Below are 22,810 nucleotides of genomic sequence, written 5' to 3' on the forward strand. Positions count from 1 at the left end.
AAGTGGTACTGCTGTAGCAATGTGAAGGTCTATTTTCTTATTGCATTTCTTTCACTGCAAACTCTTGTTTACATGGGAATTCTATTCAGAATACGAAGTGCTAGAAGCTCAGGTGGCTTATAAGTTAGAAGTGCTTGTAAGCTCTAAATAATGTTGTCCAAATATGTACTTAGCTCCAGGCAAAAGTCCATGCCTATGACTGAAAGGAGCATTTTTGCAGCCAGAATGAAGTAAGCAGAAGAATTACTTATAATAAGTACCACCATAATGAGTACCACAAAGAAGAATAAAAGAGAGACTCACCTCAGAAACAAAACATCTTGAATCAGAACTTGTCTGCTTTCTTATTTCCCACAGCACAGCCTCCCATTTTTCAGTCTGAACTATCTAATATATTATACACTGTCTCAGAAGGTGTTTGGGCAATATTAATGATCTAAAATCCATGTCAATGTCGCAGGAAGAGCAGGTAGTGGTAGGTGATTTTCTGATGGATTAAGGATCAGTCTGTATCATCTGTCCCCATAAAATTATTCAGTAGCACTAACCATGCATTTACCATGCATTCATTATTTCAGAATTTGGTTTCTGAATGGTCAGAAATGCCATTGATTATGCCCAGAGATTTATTTGGCTGTTTTGCAGCCAAGATTTTGCCATTAAACTGTACTCTGTTTCGTGCATTTCATTTTTATATTGCAAAATAACTCTGGTATTTCATGTAGCTGCAAGATGTCTCAAAAACTGCAAGATGCATGTGGCAGAATGCTTCTTCGTGATAGTTATGTCAGGTTCACTCTTTGGCATTGCATCTTTTTCAGATCCGCTATGCTGGTGCTGCCGACAGTTCAGTTCAGTTTATCTTCTATCAGCCTATTGTTCACCGATGGAGGGAAACTGATTTTTTTCCTTGTTCAGCATCTTGTGGAGGAGGTAACGAATTATGATCGTATTCCAGAAACAGTCATCTGTGTACAGGATCTGTCCCAAATTCTGCACTGAGATTTTCACCTTTGAAACGGCAAAATCTGAAAATGAAAGTAGTTACATCTAAACTAAGGGAGGAATGTAGCAACAGTGATAGTAGCTTGTAGATTTTTCAACATCATACCAGGCTCTGTACATGAAATATATTTTGATATTCATGACTGCGTTTAACACTACAGCTGTCAAACATAAAGGCTGATGGGATTCGGGGCAGCTTTGGAATGAGAAGATGTCTCCATTTGTCCTTGTTCCTGTGAGCAGCTTTTTTGACTGTTGTGGTTAAACCCTAGCTGGTAACTCAGCACCACACAGCCACTTGCTCACCCTGCCTACTCCCCTCAAGCGTGGGATGAGGAAGAGAATAGAAAGAATGTAAAACCCATGGGTTGAGATAAGAACAGCTTAATAACTAACATAAAGTACAATATAATAATACAATGATGATTATGATAATAATAACAACAATAATAATAATGATGATAAGGGAAATAACGAGGAGAGAGCTATAAAACTAAAACGGCAAAGAAAAAAACAATAAACACAAGCGATGCACAATGCAGCTACTCACCACCCACTGACAGATACCCAGCCTGACCCAAGCAGTGATTGGTCCCTTCCGTGTGACTCCCCCAAGTTTATATACTAGGCATAACGTGCTGTGGTATGGAATACCCCTTTGGCTAGTTTGGTGCAGGTGTGCTATCTCAGCTCCCTCCTGGCTTCTTGTGCCCCTACTCATTGGCAGAGCATGAGACTGAAAAGTCTTTGATCATGGAACTTACATGCACTGCAGAGAGAGACAGGAAGAATGTCATCACATCACGTATTATTTTTTCCACTGTGTATTGCAGGTTATCAACTAACATCTGCTGAATGTTTTGATTTGAGAAGCAGCCGGGTAGTAGCAGATCAATACTGTCACTATTATCCTGAAAATATCAAGCCAAAGCCAAAACTTCAAGAGTGTAATCTGGATCCTTGTCCTGCAAGGTCAGTCAGCTCTAATTTTAAAAGAGACTGGTGTCTAAAGGAAGAAGTAGGAAACGATTCTGTTGCCGTTGCTTACAGTGTTACTTAGCCTATGTCATTCAATGTCTTTCTCACCCTGAGGATGTACTGGGTAGGAAAAGACCTCTGTTTAGCACCTCCACATTGCACAAACTGATTTGAAATGGTTGTTTCTTCCTATCAGATGCTGGTTTGCCTCATTGAGCATTATAAAGTGTGAGAAAACAAATTGTCCATTATACCATCCCATGATCAACGTAGGTCTCTAAAATGTTAGTGAGATAGGAAAAATACTCTTGGTTTAAAAATGTTGTGAAATGGTTTTCATCACAATTAGAGACATTATTTTTATGGGGTATTTTAAATTTTCTCCTAATAAAAAGAATACTTGTAGTCATGGCACCATGTAAGAAGGTAATGCGTGAGTTTGTATCAATAGCGTTCGGCCCCACAAAAAAGATGCCTTTCTGCTCCCCTGCCAGGCGTTCTTCTTCAGAGGATTACTAGTAAAAATAGTGAGATCACAGAGTGAGATTTCCCATGTATAAGAAAAGGAGCAATATCATAAAAACGGCCAGTCCTTTGTTGCACTGATTCCCCTGAACTTCAGGGGAAGTCAGTCTGAAGCCTCTCATAAACCACAAGCTAGTATTTGTAATCTAAACGCTTTGGTCCTCTTGTGTGGCTTTGGTAAAAGATGATCAAGTGCAACACAGCAGTCATGCATGCAAGAGTGCCCTAAAGCCATTTTTTAACCTGTTCCTTTCCCTCTAGACTAGTTTTGATAAAGTGAGTTCAAACAAGTATCACCTAAAAAATTGTGATGGCCATTCAGACTGGTGGAAATTGCCACAGGAAAAAGAAGTCCTAGGCAGGAAAATGATGCTTTGGGGATCTATGTGACTATGTATCCACCTGACTAAGCGTGATTGCTTACCAAACCAGGTATACCAACCTCAGACTAGCTAGGCATTATCAGAGCAGAACAAATCACGCCAAGCCAAAGATAGTTTTTACCTCTTCCAAAAAGGTTCACTGAAGTTCATTGACCTTTCATAACTGGAGTTAACACTCAGGTTTCTTTGTCACTGAAGACACATTTACCCAGAGTGTATGGCATTTTACAACACTTTTGTGTTTACCAGAACAAAGGAATTACAAAACAGTAATTATGTTTGCAAATAATTAAAAGCCGGAAATGTTTTTATACAGTTTTAAATTTGAACTGAAAATGTCCCATAATTAAAAAGTGGAAATATCAGATCTCAAAATCCAACTTCATTTCAGCTGTATTGTAAATTCTTTAAGTTATAGACTTTATCATACAGTTCATTAGGATATATTAAGGCCATAATATGAAGAATGCAGCTTCACTAGCACTTTGTGAAAAGTATTTCCTGTTGAGAATCTGCTCAGAAGTGATTTTTCAACTTAGAGATTCTTTCCCACAATTCAGTAAGACTGTTTTTTCCTTTAGCAATACTTTTTCAAGTTCAGTATCTGGCTTTTCTTGTTCTAGTACTTTCTACAAAACAGAGCAGAACAAAACAAAACAAAACACACAAAAAAACCCAAACCACCCCAAAACAAAACCAACCAAAGAAAACAACTAGTTGCAGCTAGAAATCTTACTACAATAAAGGTCTTGCATTTTTTCCTCAGTGATTTCCTTAGATCAAAAGCAGTTTCTTTGAATTGTTTGAGACTTAAGTCAGTAAAGTAGAGGCCAGGTATGATCAGGTAAGAAGCCTGAATATCAAAGTCCCTGATAAAAGACGGCTGAATGGTGTGAATTGACATGGAATCTGTCTGTTAGATTCACTCTTACAGTACCAATGAGAGATTAATTTTATATAGCTGATTTTTTGTTGGGGTTTGGTTTTGGGTTTTTTTGGAGGGGGTCTAGGGGGTAGCTTAAGCTGCTATTTAAAAAAAAAAAAAAAAAAAACAGTTCTGAGTCAAATATGTAATTTGTCTTTGGAATTTGTACTATGCATATTTTCCATACTTCTCCCAATAATTTTAAATGACATATTCTCAAATGGTAAGACAGATGTCAGGATGGTACATGGAAGGAAAAGGGGAGGAGGGAGAAGTAACAGCTGGATAGATGTCAGGAAGCAATTTTTGTTTTATGTAAGACATAACAAGGCAAAGTTGTTGATATAAATGTCGTGAGGGGAGGGAATGTTATTTAGAAGTACAGCTATGCTGTCCCAGGGTACAAGCAGTAACAGACGGGAATTGGCTTTTTGGAAACATCCTCCCAGAATGCCAAATTGCAAATTATTATTTTCAAAAGTGCCTTTGTAAAGAATTCAAGAATCAACAACCCAGACAGAAAAACAGAGGAAATCTGTGGTAACTTCTGGAATCCTGATGCTTTCTTATGGTCAGGAAGAGGGTAGGTGAAGCAGAACAACAGGGTCAGAAGTGTGAGTGAGCAAGCTCTGCAATGTCGTTTCTGTGCAGGAGCCGCTCTGCTCTGCCTGTATAAAACAAAGATGTTAATTTTTCCATTGAGGCATATCTGATTGGTGGTTGCTGACTGTTCCTATGGTATGTCAATGAACGCCACAGAAAATAATCATAGAAGACCACAGTGGCACTGACTAAAGCAATTGAGAGGGGTTACTGGAGGAGAGCTTACAATAAAATTTTCAGCAAAGAGTGGGCTGAAAGAAAAGTTTAAATGAATACCAGGAGTATTGTGTGGGCCTGCAATTAGTTGCCTCTTCAGCCTTAGTGCGTATAAACATTTTACTTTATTACAGTTATTATGGCAATAATTAGCAGCATTGCTGGCATCATGAGTAGCAAATGAAGCTTAGACTGAATGAATGTGAAAAATTAATCAACTTCTTTTTCTGCAAACCCAGTTCCTCACATACTCAAAGGAGAGGCAGTGGGTGAAAGGTTATTTTGTCAAACATATATGGTTTATACATGTTCCTTTTCTGGGTTAAGTAAAGATGGCCTGTCCACCTAAGTAAGGCCAGTAATTAGTGTCTTGCACATCATGACATCAAGTCCCTTTTCATCCCTACACACTAAAAATGCCCAGTCCAGCCTCTCTCATCGACTCTCCTTGGGATCCATCTCCTGCCTTAGAAAGACAGAAAAAAAAACCCATTCTGTTTATTTACAGTCCATAAGATGTTACAACAGTCCATACTCAACTGGCAAATATATGTGTAATATCTACTGATGTAGAGCCCAGTTTTATGTAGTCCAATCCCCTTCTGTGTGGCAAAATCAAACAGTAAGGTTTCACATGTTTAATTAACTGCAAATCTTTTAACAATCCAAAACTTCACAGACTGGAGGTTTTAGTGCAGGTGTTACAGCTATCATCAGTATCCTACTGATATCCTGATATCTTCTAATGAAAGGTCAATAGAATTTTTTCCTCCTTTGAGAAAATGTCTGTTTAGATTTGACTTAGCTGGGTATTAGGACAACTCTGAGGTGCCATAAGCTGAAGATACTATTTATTCCATAACTCAAAGGCATTCCTCCAAAAAGCAGTTTTTAAAAATCTGAAAAAGGCTTTTACCCCACTCATCATTCTTCTACTCACTGGGATATTCTCTGGAGCAACATCAGTGCTGGTTCCAGATTTCATCTTTAGCTTCTAAATGGCATTCCAAGCTGCACTGTTCTGCATTTTTACCAATTTCCTCTACTTTTGCCTATCTCTGCTGCATGTTAATGTGGGGTTTTCTTAGTCACAAATCTCCTGGTGCCTTTACCAGGAGATTCCAATGGTGTATAAAGATTTATAAAAGCATCTTCAGCAAAGATTCTAACTCCATGAAGCAGCTGTATGAGAAGTTTCATGTTAGCAAGCCTCTAACATGTGGGTTTCTTTTTACCACTTTGCCAATATTGCCAGTCTTGCCTGCACAGGCAAAAATCTTGGAATTTGCCTAGAGCATTATTTGTAAGCCTGCCACCAGAAATAATGTTAGTACCTGTGGAAAGTTTTGGGGGAAAATCTCCAGTTCAAGCAAGACTTTCAACACTTAAGGACCTGAAGGAATTCTCAGATATCCACAGTTTATTAAGTTTTTCAGAAATAAAACTTAATTCTTATTCATTAAAGTTTTTATTTTGGCATCCTCATTTAACTACTCATGCTGCTGGTGGGGGAGGCAGGCGTCAGCAAATGGAAATTTAAATTAAAATGTGCTTTGGGGTTGTTAATTTTTAGCTAATCTAACAAGAATAATAAAGTATAAGTAAAAGCACAGAAAAAACTGTTAGAATATTATGGCCATTCAAAGTACTCCTGAGTAGCAGTAAGTCCCCAGTGTATTTGGTAATGTGAAAGTGTCTACAACTTCCTGAGCAACAGGAAGACATGTGCATGATAACTTTTATACATTTCCTTCAAGAGAGAAAGAGGTAGTATTGAGTAAATATGCATAATTAAAAGACAACATAGAGTATCCTCTTAATAAGTAACAGAGGTCTCTTCATTGCAAATTAGCAGCTGAAGCAGAAAATTGCCAAACACATACTTTTGTTGCTTGTTATCAGCTTTCCTAAAGGTATATTAGATAGGGGATATAAACCAAGTATCACATCAATGCAGTGTTCTCATTTTCACTACATTCTTTCTGGAAGATGAACAGAACTGGAGTTCTGGTATGTTCCTGAAAAGACAGGCTGCACTTTCTGATTTACACAGTAGCAGGCATAGATCTGCAGTGATGAGAGGGGTTTGAGACACAATGACTCATTTATTGTTATTTTCCTCCATTGGACCATATGATAGATTTAAACTTTGTTCTGAATGCTCTTTCACATAAAATATCCCATAGTTACCACAGATACTGGGCTTTTTGACAGTACCCCAGCTTTATGCATGGATGTGGGTCACTGGTCATGACAATGCCCTTTCCTCATCTCTGCTTCAGGCAAATGGTCATTTCTGTGGATTTGCATTTTTTTACTTCAGTTCTTAATTTGTTAGAGGGGGCTGAGAAAGCCTCTCTGAACCTTGGTTGCCTCTGATTGCTGGGTCTGGTCTCAGTTTCTGTAGAGAAATGGAAACTTAGCCAACCATGTGCATATGGATGATCCTAAAGACAGAGAAAGATAGACATTCCGGGGGAAGATGAGACATGAAGATTTTAGCCATCAAAGCAGGAGGGTGAACAAACCTTTTTCATCAGCATGGTTGAAGTTGCATGTGCTGGAAAAATGAGACAGCTATTAGCAAAAAGTATGCTGCCTGCAAATGAGAGAACAGTCAAAAACCATTAGTAATCCCAAATGTATATTTATGGAGGATGTTTTTGAAACAGTTCAGAATTTAGCAAGGAACTACCAAGGTTGCTAGAGAAATAAGCTAAAGTGATGCATTATGCATGAAAAAGGGGTGTAGAAGGGAGTTTAGGAGGCAAAAACAATTCAGAAGAGCAGGAAAGGAACCACCAGACAAATTTTCAGGAAGGCTGAGTTGGACATCGTGATACATTCAAGTGAAAATGGCAGTACATATGCCCTCCAGATAAAGGGGTTGTGGTTGAAGAAGGAGCTGATACCAGATGCTGCCTCAGCTGTCAAAATCTTATCTTTTGTGATGATCTTTTTCAGGTCTTCCAAGTGTTTCCTTTCACTTAACAAATTAGTTGTCCACAGCCCACTTAAGCTGCTTCAATTTTTTATTATTTGCTGATTGCTGTTAACATCTTAGACAATACTTTGGACCATTGCTTAGATGGCATAGTCCCTACCATGCAGATCTTCACTGTCAAGATTGACAAATTTCAGTGAAAGATGTGTAGAAGCTCCAGCCACCTGGGAGTGCTGCGCCTGCAGCACTGCAGTTATGAAACCGCCAGGAAAACAGAGCCCACAGCAGAAGTGAAGGCTATGAGCCAGAGGCGTGCTAGTGTCCTGTAGAGGCTAGGTATTGGCATGGCAATGTGCAAGGAGCACCAGCACATGAGCGGCAGGCTCCACTACCCACACCTGCCCATCCTCAGCACATTGTCCCCATGCAGGGTTAGACCACTCTGAGGCATCTCAGGGGGATCATTTCTCTCTGCTGACTCTTCTCCCAGCTCTAGCCTCTGTGCCGCTGCTTGGCTCAGCAAGTGACTGGCCTGAGAGCTGTGGAGCTGTGGGCATGCAGAAGAGGGAGGTGGGAAGTTCTGGCACCTTGTCTGAAGCAGTCATTGGGGAGATACAGGAGAAAGGCATTTGTGCATGTTGCTTGCGCTAAAAGAGTAGTTTACAGAGGAAAAGGAGCTACTACCAGGGTGTCACGCCAAGTGAGACTTTTAAGGAATTCAGCTGTGGGCACCCATCCCATGGGAAAGCCGACTGTTTGCAGAGATGGCAGACCTGGATGCAGCACACCCACCTCTGGCAATGTGCAGTTCCCGCTCCAGCTGAACGTATGCCTTGGAAGAGCAACCGTACTGAAGCTGCCAGCACTTCAGAGGAAAACAAGCCAATCTGCAGAGTATGTGCTACAACTTGTTGGTCTGAAATGCATGGAAGATTTCAGACATATGAGACTCAGAATCTCTTCAGAATAATTTGCTTTGTACTCCTGCTGCTGCCAAAGTAGATTTGCTCTTGGTGTTGTGTGAGTGAGCCCTGTTATCTACTCCCTCATCAGCCAGAAATCTCAGTGTAGTGAGGGAATTATTATTTGCTCTGTTCATTTAGCACAACGTCCCCTTTGCATTGTCTGAATAATGTACAGTGAACAAAGTCCATAAATTAGATCTTTTCCAGTCTTTTATAGAAGTATGTTGGAATGATAGATTCATAGAATTTAAACAACTTTGTCCAGTCAGAAAGTACAGGTTTATACCAAAGTAACCTCTAAGATGTTTTCAATGTGATCTCTGAAAGGTTTTTTACATAAGTAACTTAGTCTCGGGGTGGGTTTTTTTTTGGAACACACACCAGAAAAACACACGAGACTAGCCTGGAAAGATGCAGTTGCTATTAATGGCACAATGACCATCTGCTGTTAGGTTGTATCTTCAAGACGGTTTTTAAAGTCATAAATTAAGCCATTGTGTATTATTGTGGAGGTCTTTTTCCTCTCTGTGACTATGGGACTTGTGTTGTTAGGGATCATTATCTTGCACTAACAGAATGAGAGCCTTTGGCAGCCCCTCTTACATGCACGAGGACAGCATCAGTAATTCTGTAGATCTCTATACCATTTACAGAAATGCAGTTTATGTATGCAAAATTCTTTGAGGGTCAAACCTTTCCAATGGCAATATTAATCTAGTGCTTTGTAAATGTTATTTAATCTTCATAACAGTGTTTGGATATGGTATGGTTATTTCCATTGGAATGGCCTTAGATATTATGCATTCTAATGCATGTAGACCTGGATTATGCATACAGATCATGCTTATTAGAAAGAAAACATTTCTCACCGCAATGAGTGAGAAATGTTTTGAAATCTGTTTCTTTCTTAGGCAGTAGATGCTTTTGTAGTATAATTATTTCATTTCTGAACGTGGTGGTGTATTAATCTTTTTTCCAACTGCTCTTCAGCAAGCTGATGAGCTGGAAAGTGCAAAAGGCTTCGGAATAGAACTTCAACAACATTAGTTGGAGAGTCAGGGAAGCAGCAGAGTTCCCCAAAAGCATGAGCAAAACAACCTCAGAAAAAGTCTTCTTCCATCTTGAAATGCTAGTACACCATTTCTCACACTTCTTGAGGCTTTTAGCCATCAAGCTAAATCTGAAGACTTCTTCATTGGCTATACTCTAAGTAACACATTTGTCTTCTCCAACGTTCCTGCGTTCCAGAATCACCTCTCCTAGATTTTTGTGGAGACAGGCAGCTCTCTGAAGATGCAAATATGCATACTCATGCAGAGGCCTCCTGTGATCACAGAGGCTGCTAATCTTAGAGGGAACTGTCTAGTCCCCATCACACACTCCCAGGGCTCCAGTGTCTTCCCTTGCTTTAGCTGGAAAATTCCAGCACACTGACCTGGCACTGACTCCTCACTGTGAAAACACAATGGGATCCATTCTGCTATCGTGGACAAGTTATGCACATAAAAACTCTGTTGACTGAAAGGAGAATAGACCCCTTTACCATTAGGATGACAAGACTCCTTTGAATGCATACAATGTTTTTCAGTGAACTGTGCTGAGGATCGTGAATACTTTCTCCCTTTCTTCTCCTTTGCTACTTCCCCCTTGCAGAAATCCATAGCAGCCTCCTCTGTAGAGCTTCCTCTCTCTGTAGCTTGGGTAGGGACACAGTTTTTATTTTCATGCAGTTGGCATTCACTCTTTGATGGTTCTGCCCACCCACCCCATCCAAGTCTTCTGTTGCATAGTGGCTTTGATGAAACTGACAGATGAGGTCCTCTGGTGTCATCTATTCAATATTAACAGGTATGCCTGATTGATAACTTGAAGACAACATGGTTAGAGGTACTCTGAGTCAAAATCTGTAAAACATGCAGACAAAAGTTGAAATTCCAGACTAGCAATTCAGTGAGATCCTGTTGCTGCCAACAAGTGACATCCATCTCACACATAACTGGCATGAGAATGGTTCAGATAATTACTATGTTTTATCTATGCTATAGCCTTCTATAACCTTTAGATGTTGCCTTATTTAGATATTGTACCAATAAACACTACAGCAAACCAAGCTAACCAATCACAACAACACCAAAAAAATCCAGCCAACCTCACATCTTACTCTTCTGTCCAGTTCTTTCTTTCTTCCAGAAAAATCCAAATAAAGAGGCAGGTTCTGAAGATGAATGAAATTAGACTGATTTAAGGTGGAGAGACAAAAATTAAAGATTTTAACTCTTGCACTGGGATTCTCCAAATTTCTAATCCAAGCCTGTGTAAAAGCAGAAATTTTTATCTGGAGGGCAGAAACAACCATAAATAAATTAGGAAAATATAAATAACTTGATATAAAATAAATATAAATAACTTGATCTAGACCTCTTTGAAGCAGATAAAAGTTCTATTGTCTTCAGAGACTTTGCATGCAAACTCCAAGACAGTATTAAGTGTAGATTTTTTTTTTAATGGCGGATAGTAACCTCATAAATTCAAATAATATTTGGATAACTCATTTGGATCACTTCTGGTAATGGATTGCTTCTTAGACAAACAGTAATAGATTCATAAGAATAAAGGACTGATCTGTGGTTTATTCTTTGAACGACTCAGGAACAGTAGCATAGGACCGTAAGCTTTGGTTTAAATGTGATAGCAACTTAGGTAAAATATCTTGTTTGTTTGTTTGTTTGTTTGTTTGTTGTTTAAAAGAACTTGTATAATGTAATCATTTAGTGTTTATTTTATTATGTATACCTTCTACTCAGAGGGTTGGCATTATTGTTCCTAACAGTGATGGATACAAGCAGATCATGCCCTATGACCTCTACCATCCCCTTCCTCGGTATGTAAAATAGTAAAACAGATGCTAGGATTAACAAATACATTTTCTTCTTTTTTCCTCTTCTCTGCTTTTCTGCTTTGCTCTCAAACTAAGTTAACAGATGCTGCTTTTCTCTTGCTCTGAACTCCTGCAGAATAACCTAGAGATGTTCAAGTCCTGACCTGTTATAAATTTTGTTGATGCAGAACTGAAACGATATTCTAGCTGAAACAGCAATGCAGACTTACTGAGTGTGTGGTCCTTTTCTTCCTCTCCTCAGGCCCCATCCCCACCTCGTCTTTTCTCTCACACCTTTCCTTTTTTTTCCCTTTACACATTTCTGAACTGAACTATAACCATTGACTTTGTAATGAACTATCAGACTTTCTCTCTCTGTCTTGAATTGCTGCTTCTTGCATGCTTATAAATTGTGAGATTTTGGGTTTAGACAGTATCAGTGTTGTGTTCTGATCCTGTAAACCCATGCTAATGCCTTCCCCAGGTGTATTAATCCATTGGCTTTTCTAAGAAATCAGAGATCAGGAATAGGATGAAGGCCTGATTTGTATCATTATCTCACAATTAAAATGTCTTTAATCAGAGAATCATAGAATTGTTAGGGTTGGAAAGGACCTTAAGATCATCTAGTTTCAACCTCCCTGCCATGGGCAGGGACACCTCACACTAGATCATGTTGCCCAAGGCTCTGTCCAACCTGGCCTTGAACACTGCCCGGGATGGAGCATTTACCACTTCTTTGTGCAACCTGTTCCATGTAAGATTTGAAATTCTCTTGAAAATAATCACAGAGTAATTACTCTTACAGCAGTGAATAAGAATGGTGCTGATAAAAATGTTTGGTATCTGAAGGATAGCAACCTCTAGGTTTTGAAATACCACCTGGACAGGTATTGTGCTGTGTTTCCTTCTTTCATTAATTTATTGTGTCATAGAGGATGAAATCACAAAAATAGCCCCCTAGGCAACTTGTTAGTGAGGAAACAACCTCCTTCGAACCATGGTAAGGCCTAATGCAGAGAGCTTTCAGCATCAGTGTGCAAACACAGCTTATTTCCCACTCAAGAACTCCCAGCCAAATCATGGACCCACCCCAAATTATGAGTGAGAACACAAGGAGGAGAGCAGCTTACTTGCCAAGCTTTGCCACTGCCATTCATGTTCACACCCTTTATCAATGATCCATATCACTTGGATTAGGCTTTTCTTTTCCTTAGTTAAGTGCTTATGATTATGTACACACAGTCATTATTACCAAATACTCACAAGATAGACTTAAAATATGTATCCCTGCATCTAATTCCTTTTTTTTTTTGGAAAACAGTTTTTTCTGTTCTTTGCTTTTTAAAAAATAACATGCATATATCCTAACCTCAAAAAATAAACTCTGTTAGTAAGGAATATAGAGGCTAGAGTATTAATACAGGCTTTTAACACTCTAGCTTTGAATAAAACAGATTATATTACAGTTGTGTACAAAGGGCATGTACATTGACAAAAGACAGAGAACAATTTTATATCAAAGAATGATTCAGCAGTACTTAACAGTGGATGGACTGTGTTTAAGGAAAAAGCATCCAGAGCTGGCAGCTAGGCAGAGTCTTTTTTACTGCTGAACAAAATCCAAAATAAAGGATCGAAATGCCCTGAGGTATTCGGTTTTCAGTAACACTGAAAGAAAAAAATCGTTCCCTGAAAATGATCAAAAGGCTGAGACTGTTTCTCAAGCTGTTCTGGATTTTGGTCTCACCCTGTTACGGTTCCCTTACATCCACTCTCGCCACTGTACTATTCTACTTTAACACCCCCTCCCCACAGAATCAATTGCTCAGGCTGCAACTGCTGGTTGGGACCTCTTGCCCCCCTTTTTCCCTCTGCTGTTTCACTGTTGCTTCCCCACATCTCTTCTCCAAACCTCAGAGGCAGCAGAAACTGCACAGTCCATGAGGCTGGCATGAGCCAGGGCCAAGTCAGGTGGATAAAAAAATGTCTTTCCTCTGCACCTGCAGAGCTTAGGCAAAAAAACCCAAACAGAAAAACAAACAAAAAAAAACCCCAACCAAACCAGAGAAGCCCTGGTTGCATTATCTGCATTACGTCTGAGACTAGCACCTAATACCAGGGACAAAGGAGAGCGACAAACACTGCAGAAGTGGAGAGCAAATCTTGCAAGACATCTTTGCAAGATTTCCCTGCTGCAACCTCTCAGACTTGAATTTTACCACAAAGAGTTAAAGGTATAGTTCAGCAGATACAGTGCTTTTTTTTAATACAGCATCAATTTCTTTCATAAACTCTTGGTTAATGTTGCACCTTTCGTGTCTCGAAAGGACCTGAGACTCCTGCTTTAAGAGCAGTGCAACAGATAAACTTCACCTCCCTATCCTACACTTACATAAAGCCTCACGACCAAACCTGCTTGCCTACACTTAAGCTGCTTGGTAGTGTCAAGATTGTCTAGAGTATTTGGAAACTTGTCTCAAAGACTCCAGGGGGCCATCGCTGTTTATGGTTGGAAAAAGCTGGCTCAGGCTGGCTACAGCCGTATCTGCTGTTCATGAGTTTCAGTCTGAGACCTCTTCATTTAGATTTCTGGTAGTGAAAAACCTTAGCTGTATGCTGGGAAACTTGTTCAGCAGAGCCAAAGGTAACACACTTGAACTAAAAACATTGCTAAAATTACCCATGCATGACATAATTTGGCTCGTGCTGGGTACATAATAACGGATATGGCTGGTGTAAATAAGGTTTCACCACTTGTTTGTGATAAGTCATAGAATTAATCAGTGGCTTTACCCTTCATAAACAGCTATTAGCATAAGCCATTTTACACTGAGTTTTATGGCACTTCCAGCCAGTAGCCAAGTGTGGATAGTGCTTACATATACTGGAGCTGATAAGAAAAAGATAGATTGATATGATGAAAAATCAGAGGAAAAATAAAAAATTTTCATATTGCTATACAATCTTTGATATCCTGTAATTGTTACTTCATAAAAATAATTCTTTTAACTGGGTGGAAAAAAATCTCACCTTTCATGTTTTTTCCTCTTGCCTGAAAGAGGAAAGAAGTAGGGTTTTTCAAAAACAAACCCCCCCCCACAAAAAAAAAAAAAAAAAAAAAAACAAAAAAAAAAAAACAAAAAAAAAAAAACACTAAAAACCCCCCACAAAACCAAACGACCAAAAAAACATTAGGAAAAAAAAAAAAAAAAACAAAAACAAAACAACTTATGAGCATAGTAATTGTTTCAAGCATTATTTCTAATGGCCTTATGAAAGGACATTTGTTTTGGGGGGAAAAAAAATCACACAACAAAAAATCTACCACCACCACCACCAAAAACTACAAAAAAATATTTTGTGGAATATTTTTAGGAAGATAGAAAATGCATTTTTATACCATCAGACCATCAATTGTGCACAGGATTACAACGGTCCCAGATCCAGTCTGCGTCAATGGCTTGAATATAAGACAGGAAATACCAGACTACTTTATGTGGACAGACATGTACACTTGTAGAACAATACATACATTATTGTATATGCATCACTGTAAAAAAGGATAATTCTCATAACTACGCATAGCTTCTCAGAAAATGCACATTGTTCTGTGGGTTTGTCACTACAATCTCAAATGGCATTTGTAAAGAAAAGATGGTTTCTTAGTCCCCCTCACTGCCTCAACTGTAAGGAAACAAGGTCCATGTAGTTTATCCATTACAGACCACACATCCCATCAGTATAGTCATGTCTTCTTTTTGGTAATTTCCTCTGATCTTTTTTTTTTCTCCTTAACTAACTCAGTTGTTTTCCTGGAAAGAAACACTGCTGTTTCCCTGTATGTTCATGCAAAAGGAGCATCAACTTCACAGCACACTGAGTTTCCAGTGATTCATGGCAAAGACTCCTCAGAAAATGACAAATCATGAAGATAACGATAATCTCATCAATTAAAGAAAGAAAAAGAAAGAATGAAGTTAAAAGCATTTAGAATTTCTGTGGTCATAGTCACTGGGTTAGTGGGAGAGAGATTCCTTATTACTAATCTGTGACGTAAAGACAGCAGCCATGAGAGTGTTTTGCTGTTATGGCCACTTATGAAAATACATATATGATGAAGTTTTACTGACATTAATCAGAAAAAATTATCCCTCCTGCAGACAGCAGTTTATGCATTTGTGGGGTGAGGTGGGGGTGGAGGCAGCAGGTATTCCTTTTCTTGATGCCTCTTTGTTTTCCCAGATGGGAAAGTACACCCTGGACTGCCTGTTCCTCATCCTGTGGAGGGGGCATTCAAAGCCGCAGCGTCTCATGTGTGGAAGAAGACATTCAGGGACATATCAGCCCTGTGGAAGAATGGAAATGCATGTATACTCCAAAGATGCCTGTTGTCCAACCTTGCAATATATTTGATTGCCCAAAATGGCTTGCTCAGGAATGGTCTCCGGTAATCAACTTAACTTTGCTGGTTTTGTATTCAGCACAGTAGGAATATGTCTTAACTTACAGTTAACTGAGCTTGTGGAAGTATGAACATTCATTACTTTCATTTCTTATTACCATAACCTCTGTTTTAGATTAGGCAATTTGTCTAACAGCAAAGTAAATACTCAGGAATAATATAGTAGTAAGATTAACATGATTAAGGAGAACGATGCAAAAAGAAAACAGATCTGTAATGTTAATTAGTGACTTTCTACTACTAACAATCTGGGAACATAAATGACATGCACAAAACAAAATCAGTAAGCATGTAATGGTGTGTCTTTATTACAGCTTTTCAGCCATAAATTGAATATTGTGAATTGCTGAGAAACTTCTATGAATACATAAAGCCATAAATGGCTCTGCTGTTTGATGCTTGTACTCGTCTGTTCCTGACTCATCTTTCCTTTTGCAGAAAAGTAAATGCCTTTGAGATGTCTTTCTACAAAAGTAGAAAAGTACTTTGATTCTGTACATAAAGATTTAATCTTCTATGTCGTTTCTTACCACTGCAGTTTTTTCAGCAAATAAAATGGGTTTTAAAAGCTAAATTAGCTCACCCACAGGTGAGGGGTTTTTGACTGATTGCAAAGTGTTTAGTAATTTCCAGATAAAAGCCACTAAGGGCAAGTAATATTGGTAGTATCTATAGCCCTCCTCACTGGTTCATAGTTTTGAATCCTCTAGGGGCGATCACTTCTGAAACAAAATGTATAGGAGAGATGGCGGGGGAACTGAATTTATGTACCTTACAAAAAACAACAAGAAAAAAAAACTTAAGAAATTGTCTGAGGGAAGAAAACCCAGTTTTCCATTCTGTTTGTGCCATGCTCCAAAATAGACAAGTGTCTCCCCTGTTAACCCATAAGCCCAAGTACTTTGTCCAGGCAAAGCAAAGTGGTTCCAGATGAAACTGACAGGGTGTTACTGAGCATATCCAATATGGGACAGATGGCCACAAGCCAAGTACCAATGCTGCAAGAGCAACGGTACAAGAGAAATCCAGCAGCGAAATGTCCAAACCAAGTTAATGTGCAGAACAAAAAGGCAAAACTTCCTGGCAATTTCATACTGTATCCATCACTACCAAATATTATGAATAGTTTATATTCAAGGTTGGGTGTTTCTGCCTCAGGTGTGGTCTCTGATATACATGTACTTCTATATGCATATTCCTTTTATTCCCTTTTATTTATCACGCCTATGAGATATCACACACACCTTTTGTTTTTCCTTTTTTTTTCCCAGTGCACCGTGACCTGTGGACAAGGTCTCCGATACCGTGTAGTCCTTTGCATTGATCACAGGGGGATGCATACAGGAGGCTGTACTCCTAAAACAAAGCCACACATAAAAGAAGAATGCATTATACCCACTCCTTGTTACAAACCCAAAGGTAATGAGGGAAATAGGTTCTCATAAATTTTTCAGAGCTCCTCCATGTTGAGCAGTTGGGGCTTTTTTTGTTGCTAGCAGCACTGTTTCCCCTGCACTAAGTTGTGACCTTGCACCTTTATGGCCTGCCATTCCTATTCCAGTTTGCCTGCTAGCAACTTGGAGTGAATGTTGGCCCTTTCCTCTTTCTTGCAAGCTTTAGATTTTTCCCTGGTAATTTGTGGTCCAGCAGACCAAGAAATATAAATGTAAATTTGACCATAGTGTAAGCAGGTTTGACCTCACTGACTGTGTCTGGGCTAAATTTACCCTGTATTTTAAAAGGAATCAAATATGTAAGTCACATTTATGGGAGATAAATGTAACCATAATTTTAAAGTACCTGTTCTTAACTTTGAGCTTGAAACAAGTCAGAAACAGGCATTGTATGTCCCAATATGAAGTTCCTTCTACTAGCAAGGCTGCAAAATTTGACAGACTGCTAGACTTGAAGCATCTTATTGAAAGGAGTACTCACAATTTGTATAGAAATGTTTTTTTACTTGGTCCTTGGACAGTAATACTGGGGTAAATCCGCCATATTTTGTGGAGGACAAAATACATCTGCAGCTGTTTGGAGGTTCTTATGGGATGTTAGTAGAAGTCCTGGAGACTGGATTGAACTAATGGGCAGTGGCCAGGTGCATAAGACACAGGTTTTTCACTGTTTCTACTGGTATACAAGCATGTGTATGTTTGTGCATGTATACAGTTCTATTGATAGAACCTCTATGTCCATATGCTGACTAAGTTATACAAACTTCTGGGATACAGCAATAAAGATGAATTTAATTTCCCTAAACTAGAGACTTAGACCCCACAATAAGAAGAAATAAATTCCTTTCTAAAAATGAATTGCTATCCCGATACATATTAAGAACAGTTATAATGAAGCCTTGTGAAATAAGAGTGACCTCTGACCTTGAGCTGATCCAAGATGCAACAGTGAAATTTAGAATTTGAATTTCTCCACTTAGTGGCTGATGATGGGCACCCTTGCCAAGTTTCAAGATTTTAGTTTATCTGGACCATGAGAATTTACTGTGTCTGCCAGCCACCAAAGTGGTGAAACCCAGACACAGGTCTTCTGGGGAGCAATGGGTATGTTTGCACTGTATTTTGCTGTCCAATATGAGTTCACTCGGTCCACCTTCCAAGATTAAAAAAAAAAGGCCCTGTGGCTGTGTTAGCATGACTGAGCCTCCTACAGAGAGTCAGTGGGTTTGGGCTCAGTCAGTCAGCTTCCCTTATGGGACTTCATCTGTTTATGGTGTTCAGAGCACAGCTAAAGCAAGATCCTATCTGCCTGTAACATACAGTGTAAGCAAAATGTAGTAAGACACAAAAAAATCACATGTTGCAAACCTGCAACCAACTTCTGACTGGAGAACCTGAGGGGGGTGCAAGACCAGCTAGAAAATCTTTGCTTGCCTGCATCTGTCAAGAAGTCTTTTCCAATGGGGGCTGTCTGGGAACAAAGTAAATTGCTGTTAGCTGAAAGCCTGCCCTTGTAAGACAGTGGTACTTTTACTCTCAATAACCTCTTGTGCTGCCCTTTGCAGTACATACATGATTATTTTCTGATTGTGCATAATTATGTATTTATTCCGTTTTGTCTCCATGGGATTGAAAGTCCTACATAAAACATACTGATTTGCTTGGGTTTAATTTTACTCCTCATCTTGGTTCTGTAATAGTCTCAGTTTTCCGTCCATAATGCAAGTGGTAGTGTTCAAAGACCCATGTGCCTGGATGCTGAATCATACTTTCAGAAGTGAGTTGATCCAAATGATGTCCAGAGGTCTCTTCCATCATCCAAATTATTCTATTTATGTGCTGGAATTTTGTCCTTTTTATTTCGTAAATCTAGAGTTAAAAATTTCTAGCACTAGGGATAGCAAAGTACATCTCCCCTATGGAATGCTTGAAACTTAGCTTGCTTTTTCCTTCTGGAGCTGGATTAACAGGAAGCAGAAAAACAATCTTCCAAGCTGACTGAAGCAGCAAGACCAAAAATGTGAATTCCCTCTTCTTTTAACACACTGTGCTAAACAGAACTAGAATGCAAAGAGTTCATTTGATTTGTTTCATTTTACTTTATTTAAGCACTGAAGCACTTTATTGTACACTAATACTGAGAAAACATATGATAACCCTGGATTAAGTAATGATTTTCAATTTTAATAGAGAAGGTGTATTCATCTAATACAAGTTTCTGTATAATAAACAATTTACATGTTTTTACTGGAACTGTTTTATAAAAGGAGAGATTTCACTTTAATCTCCAAAGGTAAAAATTCCTCCTTAGAGGAGAGTGCTTTGTGTTAATCTTTTTTTTTGTCACAGCACACTGCACAACATCAACATTTTTAATCCTCTAACAAATTTTACAGTGTAGATAATAATTAACTACACCTCTAAAAAAGCAAAGTTATTAAAAAAGTCACATAACAGACAATGGTACACAAAAGCTTTTGCTTTTTACAAGCACTTGCATCCAAGCAAAAAAGCATAGAAGTAAGATCTGGCTTTCCAAAACCTATAAAATAAGCTGCAGAACATATAAATAGAAATATCTTCTACATATTTTGGATAACAAATGCAGCAAAATATAGAATAAACTAAGAGCTATGCTGGCAAATAATAATCTTTAAATGGCACTAATAAATATGTCAAAGTAAGAGCTTGGCAAGCTGTTTCTGAGAGAGAGACATAGTAATTCTATTACTGTCCCTTTTTTCCTCAGTTAATAAGTTGCTCCAAGAAAATTTGCTTCACTAAAGTTGCAGTAGCTGTGAAACCAAGTTGTAAGCTGTTGTTCTTCTACGATACAACTAACGGATGGGAAATTTTGTGTCCATATGTGAAATGTTTACTGTTGTGCACAACAGTCATAGAAACTCCTAAACTATTGTGAGCTACATTAATCTGCTCCTGCTGGCGAGTACAAATCCACGGATTACATAAACCCAAAAGGCTTAGGTGACTCGTGAGTGGCAAATAGATCAGGCCCTGGTTCTCCTCAGTGGTCTGAGTCTCAACCCCTTTTATTTGTGTTTTTTCCCCTGATTCTAGCCCAGAACATTTTGTTGAAATGCAGAGCTCCTTCTCAAATTATAGTGCCAAATTTGCTCTTGCTTTATAACCCTGTAGAGCTAAAACAGCTCCACTGCCTTCAGCTCAAATACTATACTTTGACACCGCATGAAAGGAGAGTTTGGCTTGTGTAGCGACATGGCCCTGCACTCCCCACAGCAGAGCAGCTCATTATGCTGCATGCACATCCTGGAGGGGAAGAAAAGCAGCTCTACTGTTTTCCATCAGAAATGACATAAAAAGTATCAAGCTCATTCTTTTAAATCCACATGGCTGATGAACTGATAAAGTTGAAAAGCATGACTGGGCCATTTTATTACAGTTTCTCTGTTCTGTGGTATCACTCATCAAATCAGGGTTTTCTTCCTTTTGTAATCTATCAAAAACAAGCTTAATATGTCTTCTGAAGTTCTAAAATTTAAGGGTAAACACAGGGATTTTATACATTTTGCCTTTGCAGGGTCAGTGGAGGCCTGTTACACTTGGAAGGCTCCCTACAAAAAATACTTTCCAAAGTGGCTACTTTTACAGCTCAGTTGTATAGTCTGAAAAGTGATTTAATTTGCCTTTCTGACTTAATAAGGCCTTCTAGCTGCAACAATGAACTATGTGATCATATAACCTTGTAAACATTATACTCCAGGTGACAAAGACTAGGCTCTTTCTCTCTTTCCTGCTCTCTTTTCTCTTCTTCTTTATGCTCAGCCTCCATGTGGATGAAGGTACATGTGCATCACAGAGAGAGGGGAGGCTGGCATATACAGCAGCATTACTGCATGCTTCCAACTTTCACATGCTTGTGTTTGTTCCATAGAGAAACTTCCTGTGGAAGCAAAGTTGCCGTGGTATAAGCAGGCTCAAGAACTGGAGGAAGGAGCAGTGGTGTCTGAAGAACCATCGTAAGTCTTAAAAATTTGCTTCTATCAGGTTCCCATGATGTGGGAATCTGTGGCTTGTGCTGAACTGAAACAGTCTCTTGAAATTTTATTTGGCTTTCATTTAGAGTGTAAAGGCTAAACCAAGGCCCGTGAAAATCTGTGAGCTTAAATCTTGTGTTACGTTTAGGTACAAAGAAACAGAAATCAAAAGGGAAAACGTAGATTTAATTTGAGCAGATATATGCATGTTTAATTTAAAGTCATTTACAATAATATTATAGTGACAGTCTGTCTACCTACATATCTGTGTGCTCACCAATACCACTATAGCTCCACAGCTCAGCACATATATTTATTCTTCCAATACCCCTGTGAAGAAAGAGGTAAAATACAGGGCAGCCAGGATGATTTCCCCTCTCCTCTGCCCCCAGCAAATATGTAGTAGCAGCAGGAGCCCAAGTGATCTTTTTCTCAATCCCTTTGGTGGCAGAAAAATTTAATGAAAGGAACAGGAGAGCCCACATGATTAACAAGTGGCTCAAGGGTTGGTGTCGTCGGCAGAACATTGGGTTCTTTGACCATGGGACAACCTTTACAGCACCTGGCCTACTGGACACAGATGGGTTGCATCTCTCTTTTAAGGGTAGAAGAATCTTTGCTCATGAATTGGCAGAACTCATTGAAAGGGCTTTAAACTAGGTTTGAAGGGGGAAGGGGATGCAGCTGGGCTGACTGGAAGCAGGACTAAGGGTAATCAGCCTGGGTTGGTGGTGAAATCGGTGAATCAGCTGAGGTGCGTGTATACTAATGCATGTAGTATGAGGAATAAACAAGAAGAGCTGGAAGCCATGGTGCAACAATATAGCTATGATGTAGTTGCCATCACAGAAACGTGGTGGGACGAGTCAAATAGCTGGAACATCGTATTGGATGGCTACAAGCTCTTCAGAAGAGACAGAAAAGGGAGAAGGGGTGGAGGGGTGGCCCTTTATATTAGGGAGGTCTTAGATGTTACAGGTATTGAAATTAATGATGATGAAGTTGAATGTTTATGGGTAAGAATCAAGGGGAAGGCTGGTAAGGCTGATATCCTATTGGGGGTCTGTTATCGTCCACCCAACCAGAAAGAGGAAGTGGACCACTTGTTTTATAAGCAACTGGAGAATGTTTCTGGATCTTCAGCCCTTGTTCTTGTAGGCGACTTCAACCTACCAGATATATGTTGGGAATTTCATACAGCTCAAAAAAGGCAGTCCAGAAAGTTTTTAGAGTGTGTAAAGGATAACTTTTTGTCACAGCTGGTGAGTGAGACTACCAGGGGAGGGTCTATGTTAGACCTGTTGTTCACTAATAGAGATGGATTGGTGGGTGAGGTGAAGGTTGGAGGTTGCCTGGGGCACAGTGATCATGAAATTGTAGAATTCTCAATACTCAGGGAAATCAGGAGGAGCATCAATAAGACCTATACCTTGGACTTCCGGAGGGGAGATTT

The 22,810-nt window shown here is 39.2% G+C and overlaps 1 protein-coding gene across 1 annotated transcript in view; it reads left to right on the forward strand.

Annotated features, from left to right (window-relative positions):
* Positions 1–22,810, forward strand: part of ADAMTSL1 (ADAMTS like 1) — a gene marked incomplete at both ends in the record, with an annotated part of 432,351 nt that overhangs the window by 326,716 nt on the left and 82,825 nt on the right. The window contains 6 exons of the mRNA XM_080637755.1: positions 822–933; positions 1,839–1,977; positions 11,375–11,425; positions 15,668–15,872; positions 17,159–17,306; positions 21,255–21,339. Coding sequence (XP_080493881.1) covers positions 822–933; positions 1,839–1,977; positions 11,375–11,425; positions 15,668–15,872; positions 17,159–17,306; positions 21,255–21,339 — 740 coding nt within the window. The remainder of the gene's footprint in view (positions 1–821; positions 934–1,838; positions 1,978–11,374; positions 11,426–15,667; positions 15,873–17,158; positions 17,307–21,254; positions 21,340–22,810) is intronic.

Source organism: Psittacula echo (genome assembly GCF_963264785.1).
Source record: "Psittacula echo genome assembly, chromosome: Z".
Classification (NCBI taxonomy): domain Eukaryota; kingdom Metazoa; phylum Chordata; class Aves; order Psittaciformes; family Psittacidae; genus Psittacula; species Psittacula echo.